This window comes from Dermacentor silvarum, chromosome 2 (genome assembly GCF_013339745.2).
Source record: "Dermacentor silvarum isolate Dsil-2018 chromosome 2, BIME_Dsil_1.4, whole genome shotgun sequence".
In the NCBI taxonomy this organism is placed as follows: Eukaryota; Metazoa; Arthropoda; class Arachnida; order Ixodida; family Ixodidae; genus Dermacentor; species Dermacentor silvarum.
Window position 1 is genome coordinate 24,092,979 of NC_051155.1, and position 18,213 is coordinate 24,111,191.

Genomic DNA, 18,213 nt, shown 5'->3' on the forward strand with positions numbered 1-18,213 from the left:
TTTCTTGTGATCCCCTTCAGATTTGATATATCCGGGCTTCGACTATAGATGTAAAACACGGAAATACGCTGAGATCATGAGGCATTAATAAATCTTGAGACAGGCCCTGGACTGATTTGAATGAAACATGTTGCATTTTAGAAAGTTAAATTCTTGTGATGAAAGCAGAATTTTGATTTAGGGCCTGTAATTTTTTTTTAATTGCCAAAAATCAGTAACTAAAAAAAATGGAAACATGTGGATTACAAATTTGTAACTCTGCACCAAAAATATACATGGCAGTTCTGTAAATTTCATCCGTTAGAGCATCTAAAGGGGACAAATTTCATGTGTCAATTTATACTTTACGTGAATTAGGTTTTCTGCAAATGTCTTACATTTTTAGTGACGTATTTGAGAGTAATGTATAATACACATGTATTATTAGATGCAGTTCACAGAATTGTGATTTCGTATTTCATTGCTGAGTCACTGAGTTGTAAACTTGATTGTTTCGTGTTCGAAATATTTCTGATTTTTAGAATTTAAAAAAAGAAATATTGCTGCCCCAAACAAAAAACCTGCTTCCAACAGTCACTAGATGTTAAATTTTTCGTTTAAATGTAAGAAACCTCATCAAATAGGGTGCAGTGGTTGCGGAGAAAATCAATTTCTTTGTTCCCATGTATTTAGATAGGAGCCCCCAAGCTAAAGCTTTCTCCTAAGCCATGCTCATCCCTGTTCAAATGATTCCCTGTTATGTGTAATTTTTAAAAGGTAGCCTTTTATGGCTCTTCCACACACTTTGCGGGGACGGCTTTCTGGCCAAGTAAATGAGCCAATCTTATTGCCAGTGTACGATGTCTGTCCTCACGAGGATTTTGATGTGATTTGTGACGTGGGTTCTAAGCTGTGCTATTGGTATACATTCATTATGGCGAAACAGCACAGACAACGTAACTTGTGAAACAGGCATCATAGCACATTGTGTTGTCTGTTTCACCCATTCAATCGCATGCGCTGTTTTGCCATAATGATTGTAACGTGGGCTGATACTGGTGGCGACTACACATCGCCCACACGCCTCATAGCATTGGCCACTAGAGCTAACCAATAAGCATCTGCAACAGAATAACGAGCAGGTTTGACAAGCGCTATGTCTTCTTCCTTTGTCCTGTGTAAGGTGTGCACTTGTCAAACCTCTAAGTATGAAGCAACTAGCCCAGCGCCTATTCTAATAAACAGCATCTCTCGGCAGATCTACCAGAAAGCCATCAGTTGAATGACAATCATCCTTCAATGGTTTCGGCCCAATTTCTTGTTTTTGCGTGATATGCCAAGTGGGGTAATCGATTGATGCATAGTGTCTTTCATCGAGTGATGGCCATGTTGTGTCCATGCAGGCCAAGCAGAAGAGCGACCGCAACCGTCTCAAGGTGGAAGAGGAGTTCCTGAAGACGACGCACGCCCAGCGGCAGGAGGCGGCTCAGCTCAAGCGTGAGGAGCGTCGCCGTGTTGAGAAGGAGCGCATCATGAATGAGGAGGACCCAGACAAGCAGCGCAAGTGGGAGGCAAGTCTGCAAATATATTTTGCCACAGTTTATGCCTAAACCCAATTACAGTCGCACCTCGTTATAATTAAATCAATGGAACATAACAAAATAATGGATATAACGAAGTAAGTGAAATTCCCGTTGAAATACCCATAGAGATTCATAGTACACTACATGCAATAATGCATATACAGTGTAGACCGTTTATAACGTAAGTCGCGGGAGTTGTAAAAATCCGCGCTATAAGCGGTATGGCGTTATAACCAAAGCATGCTTTTTTACGCTTTTGCTTATGCCAAATGGACAACCCACCTTTCAAACACAATTTATTACATATTTCACCCACACACACATGCAACACAGCACAGAAACCAAGTTCTGACAAGTGCGGCATCAGCGGAAGAACGCTGTTATTTCCGTCTGGAGACTGGTCTCCACGCACACGCCCACACTCCCACTCCTGAAAAAAAAAGAGGAAAAAAAAATGTATGCTGCTGTATGCCGTATGTGCGAGTGAAAGCGCGGGAGGGATGCATGCTTTCACGGAGAGCGAACGTACGGCTGAGAGCAAACCCGACGACTCTCGTCGTGTGGAAGGCCGTGGGGGGACGGGAAGGAGGGGACGCAACGTTTAGCTGCGGCACTCAATGCGTATCTTGCGACCGGGCGCAAGGGGAACTGGCGACTCAATCTCCCACACGAAAGGAGGAAAGCGCGAGGGCAGCGTGGGAGGGAGGGGGCGCAGCTTTTACTCTGCAAGCTGCTGCATACTTGTGCTTTACGTGGCTGAGGGCTGTCGCGCGCACCGTATCTTTAAAGCGATCTCCACACAGCTCTGACCTTTGTATGCGCTGTGCTTTCGCCGCTCAGTTTCCGTTGAAGCGATAGACCATGGGAACCTTCGGTCGCTGCTCCTGCCGCGTTTGCTCAGGCCAGCGTTTTTAGTGCTTGTCTGCAGTCATCGAGTGCGATCTATTCGTGTTTACTTGGGCACGCTGACACCATGCTTGTTAATTCAGTTAGTAAGCCGATGTGTCCAAGTTTATGCAGACCATAAAACTACTATCCTTACTCCGTATACTCTACTAGTAAATTTGCTGTCGCAATTGATGCTTCGCCTTTTGGGGGAAACTGCGACTTTTTGTTTTGCTTTTCGCCACTGGTCTCCAAGCGCGCGCCCGCGCTCACACTCCTCCGCGTATGCCCACCCGGTAACCATGCAGGCCGTGCTCAACGCATCCTAGAAAAGGCCGTGCTCCGTGTGCAGATTTCATGTACGTGCACATTGAGTTCTATGGGAGATATATCAGTGGTAAAAAAAACCCACGCTATAATCGGTCCTGTGCTAAAAGTGGTTACATTTTAAGTGGTCTGCACTGTACAGCAAAACCTTGTCCATTCGAACCTCGTTAATTTGACCCTCGGTAATTCAGCAAATCGGATGATTCGACAGATCGGATAATTATATGCAATAGCAGAGCAGTGTCTTCACTGGTAGCAGCGAATTAAGCTGGTCATTGCCTCCAAAATATGGTGGTGCTGGCCACAAGATTTTTAGAGGTCATAACAGGTGAGTGCGGTGTTCGCATAGGGCTGCGGGCCGCATGATTTTAGAGGTCATAACTGATGAATGCGGTGTTGGCATAGGGTATCGTGCATCAGCGCATTCTACGCTGCGTAAAATTCTATATTCTGAGTGTGCGTTGCGTCAGCGCTCTATTTGGTGTTTTTGTTGTGGCCAATTATTATTGCCTTGTGTTGCAACAGCAGTGATAAACGTGAGTAGCGATATACAGTCGAGTTTGTTTATTCGACCGTAACTGTACCGACAAACTGGTCGAATTATCCAGCAGGTCGAATCAAACAAAAGTCAGTAAGAGAATGTTGAAACACGCCGTTGATTCACTTGGCAGTACAGTCGAACCCACTTATAACAATATTCAAGTGTAACGAAAATTCCATTGTTATAATCGATAATTGCTATTACTGGGTTGCATGAAAAAAAAAGCTGTTGTGAGAAAGCTATAATGGCCTGGAGGCCAGTGCCCCTCCCCACCAGCATCCTCCATCTGGCTGCTGATAGTGTTGACTCGTTTAACTGTTTAACTCTGCTTCCTGCACGCTCTGATCGCGTGTAACAAGTCGCGTCTGTCGGCGTTCACAAATGGCACTGCTATAGTAAAACCTGGTTAAGGGGGGACGCGGGTCTTTAGGATCGAGAAATTGCGAAAAAATAGTTTTTTACATTTTGTCATATTCGTAATTATCGGGGTCCATTCCACCGATAGCCGAAGTTTTGAACCTTTGAGACGCATAGTTTTAAAGAAATTGTCAAATAAACGAGAGAACTCGACATGGTTTCTCGCGAAAACATCGCAAAAAATGCCCATATTCAGCGGCGCTGCATTTCGTAGCCGTCCGCCATTACGTGGCCATCTTGGCCTCGTTTGAAAGAGCGACCCTTCAGCTCTTTTTCCCGCCGTAGAAAATCCTTACACTGAGCGTCAATGCAGACAAAAACGCAAGAAAGTAAAAAACGAATGCGAGCCCGTCATTGGCTGCTTGTTATCATGTGGCAAAGTGGAGGCTTCTCATTGGCGCGCGCGAAGTTCAGCCGCCCGCATATTGCTCGCGTGGGCCGCCATTTTGAGGGCGGATAAAGACGCACGCGGGCATACGATGTGCTGCCGTATCGGAAGTACCGCACCGTCCACAAATTCGGGAAGAAGTGCAAGAAATGCGTTAAAAGGCTAGCGGACTCCTTCGTTTCGCCGACAATATCATTGGGCACCGGCGCACTATCGGAAGGCGAATCAGAGGAGGCGCCGATGGCCAGCTCAACGACGTCGGGCGAGTCCACGATACCCGCTGTTGGCTCCCTTGGAAGTGGCGGCCAGTAGCAGCGACAGAGAATTGACGCAACGTTCCTCAGCAAGGATGATCGCGTTCAGCTCCAACGAAAGGCGGACGAAAAAACTGCGGATTTATCGTCTCTCTCGGCTACCGAGCGGAAGCTGCGGACGCTCGCAACGACGCGCTACGACACGGGCTCGTCGACATCGATATTGTCAACGAACTGCTTCGCAAGACTGTGTGCCAGAAGTGCGGAGATAGTACGATCTCCAGAGGTGCAAATGATTACGGAATCGCGGTGCAACTGAGCCTGGAATGCAACTTTTGCGGCTGTTTGGAAATGAAATGGAGCTCGAGGCGCGTGTCAGGAATGGCAAAATCTAACCCGTTTGTGATAAACGTTCTCGCGGCCCGTGCCATTCAAAGTACCGGTAATGGGCAAACAGCGCTTAACGGCTTATTTTGAGCTATGGGGATATCCCACAGAGGCCTGCACCACAAGACGTACCAGGGACACTTGAAGGAAAGACTGAACCCAGCTGCAATGGATGCTTGTGCAAAGGGGCTTTCCAACTCTGCTTCAGCAGTAAAGGAACTTTACAAAGTGCTGAATTTCAGAAATATTATAAACATTGCAGTTTGTTTTGATGGCACTTGGATGACTAGGGGGCACCTGTCCCATATTGGCGTGGGTGCAGTAATCGAGTTGTTTTCGGGATATGTGCTAGATTTTAAAGTACTATCAAACTTCTGTCTTCGCTGTAAACATGCACCGCCAAAGGAAGATCCTGGGTACAGTGCCTGGAAAGAAAATCATGTGTGCCAGAAAAATACTGATAGTAAATCCGGCCAGATGGAGCCAGAGGCATTTGTTGCCCTCTTTAAGCGCTCCCTATCGCGCCATGGTTTACGCTACACCACAATGCCTTGCGATGGAGACAGCAGGTCTTTCCACGCACTCGAAGAGGCCAAAGTTTATGGTTACATAAATGTAGAGAAGGAAGACTGCATTAACCATGTGCAGAAGCGGATGGGCACTGCTCTTCGCAACCTCATCATGAAGCACAAAACAGAGCATGGTGAGAGTCTGAGTGTTTGGCAAAGGTCGACTGACAGGTGACCTGATTACAAAACTCACCAATTATTACGGCTGGGCACTGAAGTCAAACGTGGGCAACATAGATGGTATGCACTAAGCGGTAATGGCAACCTATCATCACATATGTTCGTCTGATGAAAACCCAAATCACAGCCTGTTCCCCAGTGGGGCCAACTCATGGTGCAAACAGAATGCTGCTACTGCTAGAGGAGAAACACTTCCAAAGCACCGGAGCTTGCCAAAGCATATTCGTAAGGCACTCCTGCCTGTCTATGAACGACTTGCTGCCTGTCTATGAACGACTTGCAGCGCTGCCACAGAGGCAAGACACAAAATGCAAACGAATCACTGCATTCTGTGATCTGGTCCCTCATGCCAAAGACCAAACATGCCTCCCTATTTGCAGTGGAAACTGCGGTTGCAGAATTAGTAATGAGGTATAATGCAGGGATGAAAGAAGCCTCATTTCGTATTCTACGAGAAATGCAAAAAGAACAAAGCAGCAAGGGCATCCAAAGAGCAGAAGAGAAAGACGGTCACCGCCTCAATAGTGTAGAGCGAAAACGGGGAGCTTCAGCCGCCTTCCTTCACGCAGCAAAGCGGCGACACCATGAAAAACCATGCACCGATTATTCACCTGGGGCATATTAATGTGTTAGCTATTAAATAAAGCTATTTTATTGGTTGCACAACTCTTGAAAACAATGCCTTACGTTTTTTGTGATTTTCTCAGTTTCAATTTTTCAGCCCGTGTGCAATCTTCTGATCAGGTTTTCTAAGCTTCTGCAAGTCCAATTTTAATCATTCTTCTTTCATTTGAAACCTTAGGGCTCAGTAAGTGCCGTAAGACTACCAAATAATGTAAGGTTCAGCTATAAATTAAAACAAATGACAATTTTTATCCAAGTAATTATACCTGCACTGCAAACATGAAGTTCAAATGCTTACAACTTTTGTTCTGGAGAAGCTAGAATGACAAAACTCGTCTTACGGCACTCTTTGATTAGTGTAGGTTGTAATGGTAAAGAGTACACCAAAAAATATGCAGTACATTTTTTCAGAAAGATGACAAAACATTTTTACCAAAATGTGTCTGTTAAGAAAGAATGGTATGAAATACATTAAACCTTCTATTTAGGACCTGTGCATAAAACTACATAAACCTAGAAATATTCATCATTCTAGCTCAAATATTAAAGAAAATAATTCAAAACCCCACATATCCCCTTAATTCGGATTTCACTGGACCGAAAAAATGTACAAATTAACCGTATGGCGAATTATCGATAGTATCAAGAAAACAATAAACAAATGCTTTCTACATCAACATGGTTTTATTTACTGAATGAATCAGCAGAATCCTGTTTCTATTTTGCACAAAAGCAGTGCAGAAGCTGCAATTCTAGTCATCTCGTGAATGATTAGCGCTCGCAGCGGCGAAGGCCTTGCGACTGCGGCGCACCTCTTTATCTGAGACATGTTTTTCGATACCGCGCGCACATCCCATTATTTTTTCATCAGGTCCTGCCCATCGCGATGTAGACAGTGCTCTTCATCTTTCACAGCTTTGCACTGAGTAAAAACGACACGTTTGCTGCGGCTGCTGTCGATGCGATCATCGACGGTGACCTTGTGGTACTGAAGGCGCGCGGCCGACGCATGCACTGAGTCAAAACAAAACTATCGTTTGCTGCAACTGCGGACGAAACTGCGGTCGCTATCGACGCAATCATGGATGGCGACTACTCAGTTATGAAGGCATGTGGCTGACGAGCGTACCGAGTCAAAACGTAACTACTGTTCGTCGCAACCACTGCGAATGAACTCGCGGCCGCTATCGACGCGATCATAGGGTGACTACGCAGTCACGAAGGCACGCGGCGGTAAACGCAAGGATAAAGTCTTTAAAGGCACAAATAGACATCAAGCGTCCTGGCGTTGCCGTCATTCCAGTACAATTTTCACTGTTGACCATGGTATCGCGAACTCTGTCACTTCGTTTTGGCTCTATTGCAGGGCAAATTTGCGGCGCTCCAATTTTTTCTCTATGGCCCAGCTATCAGCGCAGTTGGCGGTGTACGCGTTGGCGGCGGACCATTTGTGTTTCGGAGGGTGGCGCGGCGCAGAGCTATGGGCGCAGTCCTTTCGTGTTCAGAGGGGTGGAACGGCAACGTTGGAACAGAGGCGCGAGAGGCTGGCGATGCGGAGAAGGATGGAAAACAGCGTGCGCTGGCGTGCAACGGCTCAAATTTCTTTTTTTCTTATTTGTTTAGAAGGAGTTCGCATTCCATTCCCTTTCGACACGGACACGCAGTGATTATAACTTCATCGTTATAACCGATAATGCAGCATGGGGGCATTGTAGTAATTGGGTTATTTCACCATAGAAAACATACAAAAGGTGACGGTGCAGCAGCTTCTCATTGTTAAAACCGGTATTGTTATAAGTGGTTTCGACTGTGTTTGCCTTTAAATTAGCTTCGCCATACTACAGCTGTGGTATGCGGTGAAGCATAACAAGTGGGGAAAGGTGCCAGTGTTTTGGGACATAGCACGTGTTCCTTAATTTACACATACACCTGCGCCATCTCCAGTCGCAGTATCAGCACCAAGACGCTTAATAAGTTTACTGGCGGGCTTTCAGTGTTTCGATAGACCCCTGCTGTTTTGTTGGCCCTATACGTCCCTTCGACTTTTGGAGTTTTACAGCGTAAGCTGTTATTGGCTCATTCCAATAGCCGTTTCGGTTCACGATGGTGCCGCCGTACCGCTATTGCCGGAAATGTTAAAAAAGTACCCAATTCCCGCCGGGATCGAACCCACGCCCGCTGCGTGGGAGCCAGATGCTCTACCACTGAGCCACGCAAGCGCTTGCTATTGGGCAGCGGAAAAATGCCTTAAAATGCTCCCAAGCGCGCAGGGGCAGACGACCCAAGCCTCTTCCAGTATGGTGGCGCCATCTAGGTAAGGCGCCTGCAAACGCAGCGTGCGCAGGTGCAGAGATGCAATTCAGACGAGGCGCGCAATCAACGCAATCCCGAGCTGCCGAGCCTGAGCCAGTATGGTGGCGCCATCTAGTTAAGGTGCCTGCAAATGCAGCATGCCCGACATGTAAGTTGCAGTTGTAAGGCTTCATCGGGCTCAGCAGACTGCTCTGCAGAGAGCATTACAAGCCGCAGCTCGCCGTCGACGCCGGGCGGACAGTTCAGATCGTTCTCGTCAAAACGAGGCCAACAGACTGCCGCAAAGACCCTGTTGTGTGTGGTGCCCAAATTGTAGCTACTCTTGAGCCGCTCCACCAGCTTACACTATGACTGTGCTGCGTGTGCCGCGCAGGCCTGTTCTTTTTTCATCTTACCGCCTTCTTTTTCGCTAGCTTTCCCAAAACACAGATGGTTTTTCTTCGCTTCCTTTCTTGGTGCATGGCATGTGTGCACATATAATTAAGGAACGCATACTAGACCCCGTTAATGGTCTCGTATACGAGACACATGGTGGGCGAAACAAGGGCTTGAATTGCCACAGAAACTTCATAAACAGCTCTGAATGGCTGCCAGTATGCATATTTAGCATCTAGGTGCTCAAACTGTGACCAGAGATGGCAGGTGCACGAGTGTATAATTATAATTAAGCAACTCATACTGTCTCTCCCGGCAGTGGCCCCTTTCATTCTTGGTATGCTTCATCGCATAGCACGTTTGTATTGCGGCAAAGCTGACCAATCAAGTTTGAATTATCTGGTGCAGGCCAATTTTGAAATCGAAATAACAGCATTTTGGGCCCATAGAAATGTATGGGTGCCTGCTGTCCGGGACTTTCAGTCGGGATCGAATTAACGGAGGAATACTGTAATACGAAACACAAAACCTTCTCGTCGTCATGTTCCCTATAAAGTCCTAAGTGCGATAAGATTCTATGGCGCCCCGCATGCCATATGCTGTGAGGGAAAGTGTGCAAGGGTGAGCTGAGAATAATGGTGGCTTGTTGCACATTATCTTGCGCACACGGTGGCGAGGGGGCAGGTCTCCTCTCCTAACCAGCTAGCGTGGCCGTGGCTGCAGCTGAGTGCAAAAGCAGCCCACACAACCTTAGATGTAATCTGTGGCAGGTGCTAAAAAAAATGGGCGAGCCGATATGGCTGATAAAATCGTCCCACTGCGGGCAACGCTGAAATGCAAAAGCTTCGCAGGCTTCGCATTGTACCGCCCATGTGAAGGTATTGTCGACACGGCATGAAACCGTATCTTTGTTCACCGACTCTCAAATTGAACAAAATGTGTTTTTTTTTCTCGTTGAAATTTGTTTTTTCCTATTGCCTGACAATGCAAAAAATTTTGTGGCCCTTTCCCTTTAGAAAATCCTGTCACTGACTGTACTTATTTGCAGAAAATGTCAAATTCCCTTAGTATAATAACATTTCAATATAGCAAAGCAAAGTGCCGATTTTACCAACTTAATTATATTACAAGCACATCTGTGCACAAATAATATGTGATTTGATGTAATTTTGTGTCCGAAGGTTGTGGTTTTAGTATATGCAATACAGTTGAACCTCGTTATAATGAAGTCACATCCGACATGATAATACTTCGTTATATCCGATATTCATTATTTCGTTTATTTACCTTAGGCATATATTTCTTACTGTATAATGTTGGCAAGAAACATTTTAACAGCGGAGCTGTTTAAGCCCGCTGAAAAGTGTGCCGCCTGCCACTGCGTTGCCTAGCAACCACCTCGCGGAGCATCGTGTGTTACGCTCGGGAGAGAGAAAGAGAAAATTAGAGCGAGAGATTGCGCGCGTCGCGCACTATGCTCGGGAGAGAGAAGCAGCCATCTCGCAGAGCGTCGCGCGCTATGCTTGAGATCGATAAGTGGTTCTTGAGGGAAAGGGAAAGGTTGGTGCTATCTTCTGCAGCCCTTGAGGGAGCACGGCTCAGCGCCAGTATGCTTGAGAGAGAGAAAGAGAAAATGAGAGCGAGAGAGAGGAACAAATTGTAGCAGCACCAACGAGGCAACGCACAGAGGTGCTACCGGCGCCATCCACGCTTCTCCATTTCCCCGTATTAGTGCTGACTGCTCGCGGAGTCCGTGACTGCAGCAGGCGCCTCTGGCGGCGGCTCGGCCGAGCTCCCACCAGCTGCGCGCTACTGCGCATGTGCCGTGACGTCATCCCAGCGTTTCATCTGCTGCGCGCCGCCTGTGCGCTATGCATATCTTTCGCCCCACTTCCCCTACGTGTGTTCGGACTGCAAGTGCTTTGCGATGCATTCCCCGATGCCACGGACCACAAAGAAATGCTTATACACTTCGTATAACTTAGCATCACTTCGTATAACCAGGACCAGCTAGGAACCGATCAGCTCCGCTGTGTCTTTAGCCTTGTGCCATTAATGCAAGCTACCCCAATTTTTTTAGTAGACTTTGTTATATTGAGGTATGACTGTAGTTATTCCATAGAAAGTGTCACAGATCAACAACAAATGCCCTGCAAAATGCACAGAGCGAGACTTCTATAACCACACTGCTGGCATAGCCAGGAATTTCTCGAGGGCATGGACTTGACCGGGGGAGGCGGGGGGGGGGGGGGGGGGGCAGGTGGGTGTTGTCGCATTTTATGTGATGCCAGGTATCCTGGTAAACAGAAATTTCGGAGTGGATGTGCACCTTGTGCCCCCCCCCCCCCCCCGCCTAAGCCCCTACAGTGGATGTACTGCACCATTGCATTTGGTGAGCTTTTGATACAGCTATTCTGCTGCAGTAAAACCTTGTCATAACAAAGTTCAAGGGGGAGCCAGTGTTATATCCCTTATTGCTTGTATTGTAATATGAATCTGGATGGGGATTTCAAGGGGAACTTCACTTACTTTGTTATGTCAACATGTGTACCTTGTTCATCATTTGTTTACCATTTTTCCAGGACCCACTTTTCATCAGCTAACAACTATTAACGTTATCACTTGGTGCAAGATGCACCTGCATGCATCTGAACTGCATGCATGCATCTGAACTGCATTGAAAGTCATCACTGATAATATCTGTTGCCTATGTTGTCACGAAACCTTGTGTAATCAGATTGCGTGCATGACGCAAATAGTTATGTACATTCTAGAATGCACGCAAGCACCAGCAATTACGATAGAATCTTTGAGGCATGTATAAATTGCCAAAGTACTTGCCCCACAGATCAGATTTCGATGATCGACACTTGTGCTCTCTGCCTGAGTATAACTTGTTCTTGTGAGCACCGGTTCATCCAATAAAGAGTTTTGTGGCATGCCATTGTGCCATGGTCTAATTCTTCACCATCATGACTATGTGACAATATCCATTATTCCATTATATCCTGTTTTGTTATAACAAGGTTTGACTCTAGTTCCATCTTCATCTTGCCACATGCAGAGTTTCACAAATGAATTTGGCTGTGGGTGCAGTTCCACCAGTACTTATTGCAGCGACTCTCTTTTCAGGAGCGGGAGCACCGACGAGAGCTCAAGCGTCGCACACCCAAGATGAAGCAGCTCAAGGTGAAGACGCTCTGAACTGCTGTGTGTGCCTGTGTTGGTTGTGTGTGTGTGTGTGCTTCCAAAGGCTGCTGCATCAGGCCAAGGAAGGCCTAAGGCAGCGAAGCATCTCTTGCCACTGTTGTTGTGAACAGGCTGGCGTGATCCTTCAAGCGGTCAGCAGGGAGAGTGGACATCACACGGGACGGTGCAGTGCAAGGAAGGCCGTGTGCTGGCGAATTAATACATGCGAACACATGCGGCGAGCAGTGCTTTGAAAGAACCTCAAAGCAGCGATGTACATGAAATACTTATGGCAATCATGCCAGCCTTGAAGATGCCAAAACGACACGAACCCCCCCGACACTGGCACAAAAGGCCTTGGCACCAATCATAGCAGTTAATGCACGGACATTACAGGCATACACCCTTCAGTTGCTTTTGCAATACACTTTTTGCTGTCATTATAATGTTTCTTCGAGGTACCACGACGATGTCATTCAGTGAACATACAACACAATTAGAGCACAGTTTATGTTGATCTCACTTTGTCAGACTGATAGTGCACAGGTGTTGATATTGTAGGGATAATTGCTAGAGATGTAATGTAGTAATTGAACGGACTGCAGTGTACCCATGCAAGTGGCATAGATAAGCACTTAGCATTGTTTGGCCAACCTTAGCCACTTGTTTCCTTTTTTCATACATGCTCCGAGTCGCCATAAATGACTGTATCCCTTTTACAGTGGTTTACACAGAGTCTTGCTGTAGCATCTGTGAAAAGCAGATGTTTAACTCCTGTGACATGGTCACCTGGTAAAGGTCTTACCTGTACCTGTCTCCTTGAACATTGTATATTACAAGCAGGTGACAAAACTTGGAACTTCCAAAATGTCTACAGGGATGGACATGACACACCTCGTGTTGTGTTGTGCGATGCCTTGCTTCTTAGTGTTCCGTAGATAGGTATGTCTTCCAGATTCCTTTGTCAAATCATAAATGGGGTAAATAAATTGCCTGGTTTTCACTCTTGCTTCACTTGATCTGCTTGTCACGCTGGACTATGAAAGGGACCTATGTTGGCGTGGAATCACATTTTCTGTCTTGCGTTGTGAAATTTCATAAAGTGGATACACACAGGCAGAGTAAAACCACTTCATGCGTCACTTTTCTGTGTGTGTGCCCTTTTTTTTCTTTTTCACAAGTGTGAAATTTCACAATTTCTCTTTTTGTCTACCTGTGACGCACTTTGGCCATTAGCAGTTATGCAGACAGGTATGTGCGCTCAGTAGCTGCCCAAACTGCAGACTAAGTATACTCTGCAGCATAATGCAAGATTGTTGACATTTGCTTCCAAACCAGAAGAAAAGGACTGTGGCAAACTTTTCTTCTTCTGGTGCGTCGCCGGTTTAGACATGAGCGAGTAGTGGAGAACGGCTGAATGAGGTGAAGAGGATGTGAAACGATGGAGTAGATCAAGTGAAGGGACGTACAAATAAAGCCCCAGTGTTCTTAACTGTGCTTAGTGGTTCCACAGTTACTGGTGAACTGGACTACGAATGCAACCTTCAATGGACCAACACGAGACTCCAGATGACCTCAACCCCGCTCCTACTACCTCTGCAACCGGTTAGGTACCTTATACGGATGTTGCAGGCGCTACAGCCACCATTACACTACCACAGCTATGTCTTGCCGGTCCCTCCTTATGCTTCGTACAGGCTGAGAACAAGTTCCGCAGTCATCGTGTCACATCAGAAGTTCGCAAGTCCGAACTCCTGCTTGAAGCATTGCCGCTACAGGTGAGATACATGACATCCTCGTACAGCCACGTGACGAAACTCTATATACAACAATCAGAGACTCTTCTTTGCCGTCTTGTCCCGCTTGCGCATCGGCGTATTCAGCAGCTCCGGCACAACAAAGAGCTCGGTGACAGACGTCCAATCAAGTTTCTACGTAACCTGCCACACCTCATTGGTGCCCAACTATAATCCTTGGACATGGCTGTATACGTGAGTTGTTTCTACAACATCTTCCTGCCAATGTACGCATGGCTTTCCTCAGGTAAGCGTAAGTCCTTGTCGGAACTCGCTGAACTGGCCGACAATATGATGGACATCATTCAGGCAGTCATAAGTACTGTCCATAGCTCACCACTTCCTCAAGTGGATTTCGCTTCGGGAAACAGTAAAAGAGCTCACATCTCTAGTCGCCAACTTGCGTCAGGAATTGCGCAACACTCGCAACTTCAATGACCGGCCCTGTCCAACTCATCAACTTCTCACACCGCCTTCTATGCAACGGGCGTTTCAACAACTTGAGCACAGTTTTTCATCACAGAGCCTCTGCTACTGCCACCTACGTTTTCGCCCCGTAGCTCATCGATGTGTGTCGCCCTGTTAGTGGCGCACGGGAAACGCTCAGGCCGGTGGTCAATAACAGCGGCGGGCAATCATGGCCATACGTCAAGCCGCCTTTTCTGTATAACTGACCGAACCACAGGACTGCATTTGTTAGTAGACACTGGTGCAGAGGTCAGCATAATTCCTGCCTCGAAAGCTGACAAGGTGCGTGCTCTCGGCCGGCGTGTGCATTAATCAATGCAATTAAACTCTCGTTAATTCGGACTTATTTGGCTGCACATCGATTAATCCGGGCTACATTCGGAGCTCGGTGAGCGAAGAGCACCGCAAAAGAGCAAGAGCGGCGCTAGCGTCCAACCGAAACGAAGCGGCGGAGTCTGCATCGCCACAGCCATCAGTTGAAATCGTACGTGAATGACAGCAACGCCGGAACACTCGAGCCTATTTGTGTCTTTAAAGCCGGAATTCTTGTGTTTACCGCCGCTCATAACACCGCGTTGGCCGCGGGCTTTCGTAACTGCTTAGTCGTCATCCACGATTGCTTCGATAGCGTAGTCGCCATCGATGATCGCATAGATAGCGACCGCGGTTTCGACTGCAGTTGTTGCCGCGAATGGTAGTTAATTCGTCCAGACTCAGTGCGTCGGGCACGTGCCTTCAGCACCGCAAAGTCGCCGTTCGTAATCGTGCCGATAGTGGTCACGGTTTTTTCCGCAGCGGTTGTGGCAAACAGTTGTTTCGTTTTGACTCGGTGCAAAGCTGTCGAGCTTGAAAAGCACCGGCTACATCACGATTATGTTTTCGCCAGCTCACAGGCGAAAACATAATCGCGATGTGCGCGCGATAGTACAAGGCACGTCTACATGCTTGGTCTACGTGTTTTGCTACGTGCAATGCTTGAAAATCGTTCGTTTGGTTATAGTGCGGTACCGCTTATAGTGCAGAGATTTGCTACTCCGGTGACTTACGTTATAAGCGGTCTACACTGTATTCGAAAATAAATCTCATAAAAGCTTATCATCAGATTCCCTTTGAGCCATCCGACTTCCCAAAAAGTGCTATAACTACCCCATTTGGCCTTTTTGAGTATTTACGCATGCCTTTCAGTTTGCGCAACGCAGCTCAAACTTTTCAGTGTTTCATAGACGAAGTCACCAGAGGCTTACCGTTTTGTTTTCCCTACATAGATGATCTTCTCGTTGCCATCAAGGATGCTGAAGCCCACAAAGCACATCTACGTCATTTTTTCACTCGACTTCATGATTACGATCTCGTCATCAATGTTGATAAAAAAATTAGATTATGGGGTATTACATGCCAAAACCACGATCTGATTATGAGGCATGCCGTAGTAGAGGACTGGAATAATTTGAACCACCTAGGGTTCTTTAATGAGCACCTAAATCTAAGTATACGGGTGTTTTCGCATTTCGGTCCTAATTGAAATGCAGCCGCTGTGGCCGGAATTCGATCCCGACACCTTGTGCTTGGCTGCCCAACACGATAGACACTAAGCAACCACGGTGGGTATCGATGCTGATAAATGTCAGTTTGGGGTTCCGGAGATCAATTTTTTCGGATGACATCACCAATCATGGCATCACTCCGCTGTCTGACAAGGTTCAGGCCATCATTGACTACCCACCACCAAACTCCACACGTTGCTTGCAACGTTTTCTCGGACTCGTTAATTTTTATTGCCGCTTCATCCCTGCATGCTCCAAGTTTGTGCAGCCTCTTGAAGCACTCCTTTCCACTTCGAAAGTTGAGTCTACCGCACTTCTTTGGGGCACGGTCGTTGATCAAGCTTCCGCCGCTGTTAAGACCAAACTTGCCCAAGCCGCCCTCTTGCACTCCGCTTCACAGACCGCTCCCACTAGTGGACGCTTCTTCAGAAGCCATGGGAGCCGCTCTGCATCAGTGGATGAATGGTGCATGGGCCCCCTATCTCCTCCTTTTCTTGCAAGTTGCGCAACACTGGGCGCCGATACTTTCGGGCGGGAGCTCCTCGCGGCCTACCTTGCAGTGAAGCATTTCAGGTACTTCCTGGAAGGGCGACAACTTATCATTCTTACCGACCACAAACCACTTGTTTCGGCTTTGCATTCCTGCAGTGCCACCCATACGCCTTGAGAGCTCTGGCATCTTGCTTTCATTGCCGAATTCATGAGGGACATGCGCTACATCAAAGGCAGCCTTAACAGGGCAGGGGATGCTCTCAGTCGTATTAACATCAACGCCACGACAAGTCCTATCCACCTTTCCTTGTGGCGGAACAAGCATCGGACGATCCACCTCCGCAACTCCAATTTTCTACATCCCTCCGCTTGGAGCAAGTCAACTTTCCTGACTACTAACGTTCCACCTAACTGTACCCGCATTTATGTTCCTTCTCTTCTTCGTCGCGCTGTTTTCGATACACTGCACTCAATCTGCCATCAAGGCATACGTGCCACGGAACACCTTATCACTGAATGTCACGTCTGGCAGCGCATACGCGCGATACGCTGCTGAGCACGAGGTAGCGGGATCAAATCCCCCCCCCCCCCGCCCCGCGGCGGCCGCATTTCAATGGAGGCGAAATGCAAAAACGCCCATGTGCTTGCGTTGCAGTGCACGTTAACGAACCCCAGGTGGTCAAAATTAATCCGGAGCCCTCCACTACGGCATGTCTCATAATCAGGACTCGTTTTAGCACGTAAAACCCCAGAAAGAAGAAGAAGCTGATATACGCGACTGGGTCCGCACTTGTACAGCGTGTCAACGTATCAAGGTGCAACAACACACGAAGCCTCCATTGGGAAGATTTCCTCTCCTCGATGCACGTTTCGACACCGTTCATTTGGACATCGTCGGATCTTTGCCACCATGCCGTGGTTATGCTGCCACCATGCCGTGGGTGTGCACAAAGCTCGCCCTACGAGCGATGGTCAGGAAAGGGCACGACGCTCCTCCACTCCGCAACGCACAAAGGCGCTACGGCAGGGTTCGTCGACTCTCCGACATGGCACAGAGAAGGCTCCAGAGTCAGTTCGCCAATGGGCACGGGTTTGTTCACCCAAGATAAAGCACAGTGCGACAGCCACGGCACTTACGGGCCAAGACTCACCGCAAGACCGATCAAGTACGCACGCCCGCTGCACTAGGGCTAACCGGGTAGCGGTCTACCAAGTGCGAGAACAAGGAGTCGCGAGAGCAAAGGTCCGTAAATCGTTGTGGGCCGCCTGTGAGCATCTGCCGCGGCGATGAGGCAATTTCTTTATGATGAGGCGGTCAGCGTGAAAGAGCTCGGGGAGAGGGCGCCCGGGGGCCGCTACTTGGGAGGCCAATCAGGGCGCGCTCCGGTGACATTTGCTCACACGGCAACTCAAACCCAGGAAGGAGAAGCGTGGTTTGCGCAGGAAATTAGCTCCGGCGTGCTAGCCGTGCCCGCCATGTTGCCGTTACGGCGGCGGTTCCCGGAGATCGAGCTAAGCACAATGTGCGAGCTGGGGGACGAGGCGCGGGAAGGCTCGATCCCCACAATACGCATTTTCTTACGTGTATTGATAGGCACACACGGTGGCCTGAAGCAGCTCCAATGCCTGACATAACGGCGGAGACCTGCAGTTGCTCATACTTTTCTGTCTACCTGGATTAGCTGTTTTGGTGTGCCACTGATCGAGGCAGACAGTTTGAGTCGGCACTTTTCACACCTGTAACATCCCTTCTGGGTTGTGCGCACATTTGCACAACTGCTTACCATCCTGCATCCAACGGCATCGCAGAGAGACTACATCATCACTTAAAGCAGCACTCGCAGCTCAATCTCACACTGAGGATTGGGTATGGCACATTTCAATCGTGCTGCTCAGCCTTCG

At 47.8% G+C, this 18,213-nt stretch overlaps 1 protein-coding gene across 1 annotated transcript in view; it reads left to right on the forward strand.

The window, feature by feature from the left end:
- The window catches only part of LOC119441365 (PAT complex subunit CCDC47-like), a 57,575-nt gene extending 44,561 nt beyond the window's left edge, over nt 1-13,014 (forward strand). The window contains exons 7-8 of the mRNA XM_037705979.1: nt 1,383-1,550; nt 11,955-13,014. Of these exons, the coding sequence (XP_037561907.1) occupies nt 1,383-1,550; nt 11,955-12,026 (240 nt within the window). The 3' untranslated portion in view covers nt 12,027-13,014. The remainder of the gene's footprint in view (nt 1-1,382; nt 1,551-11,954) is intronic.
- Nucleotides 13,015-18,213: the final 5,199 nt, after the last annotated feature.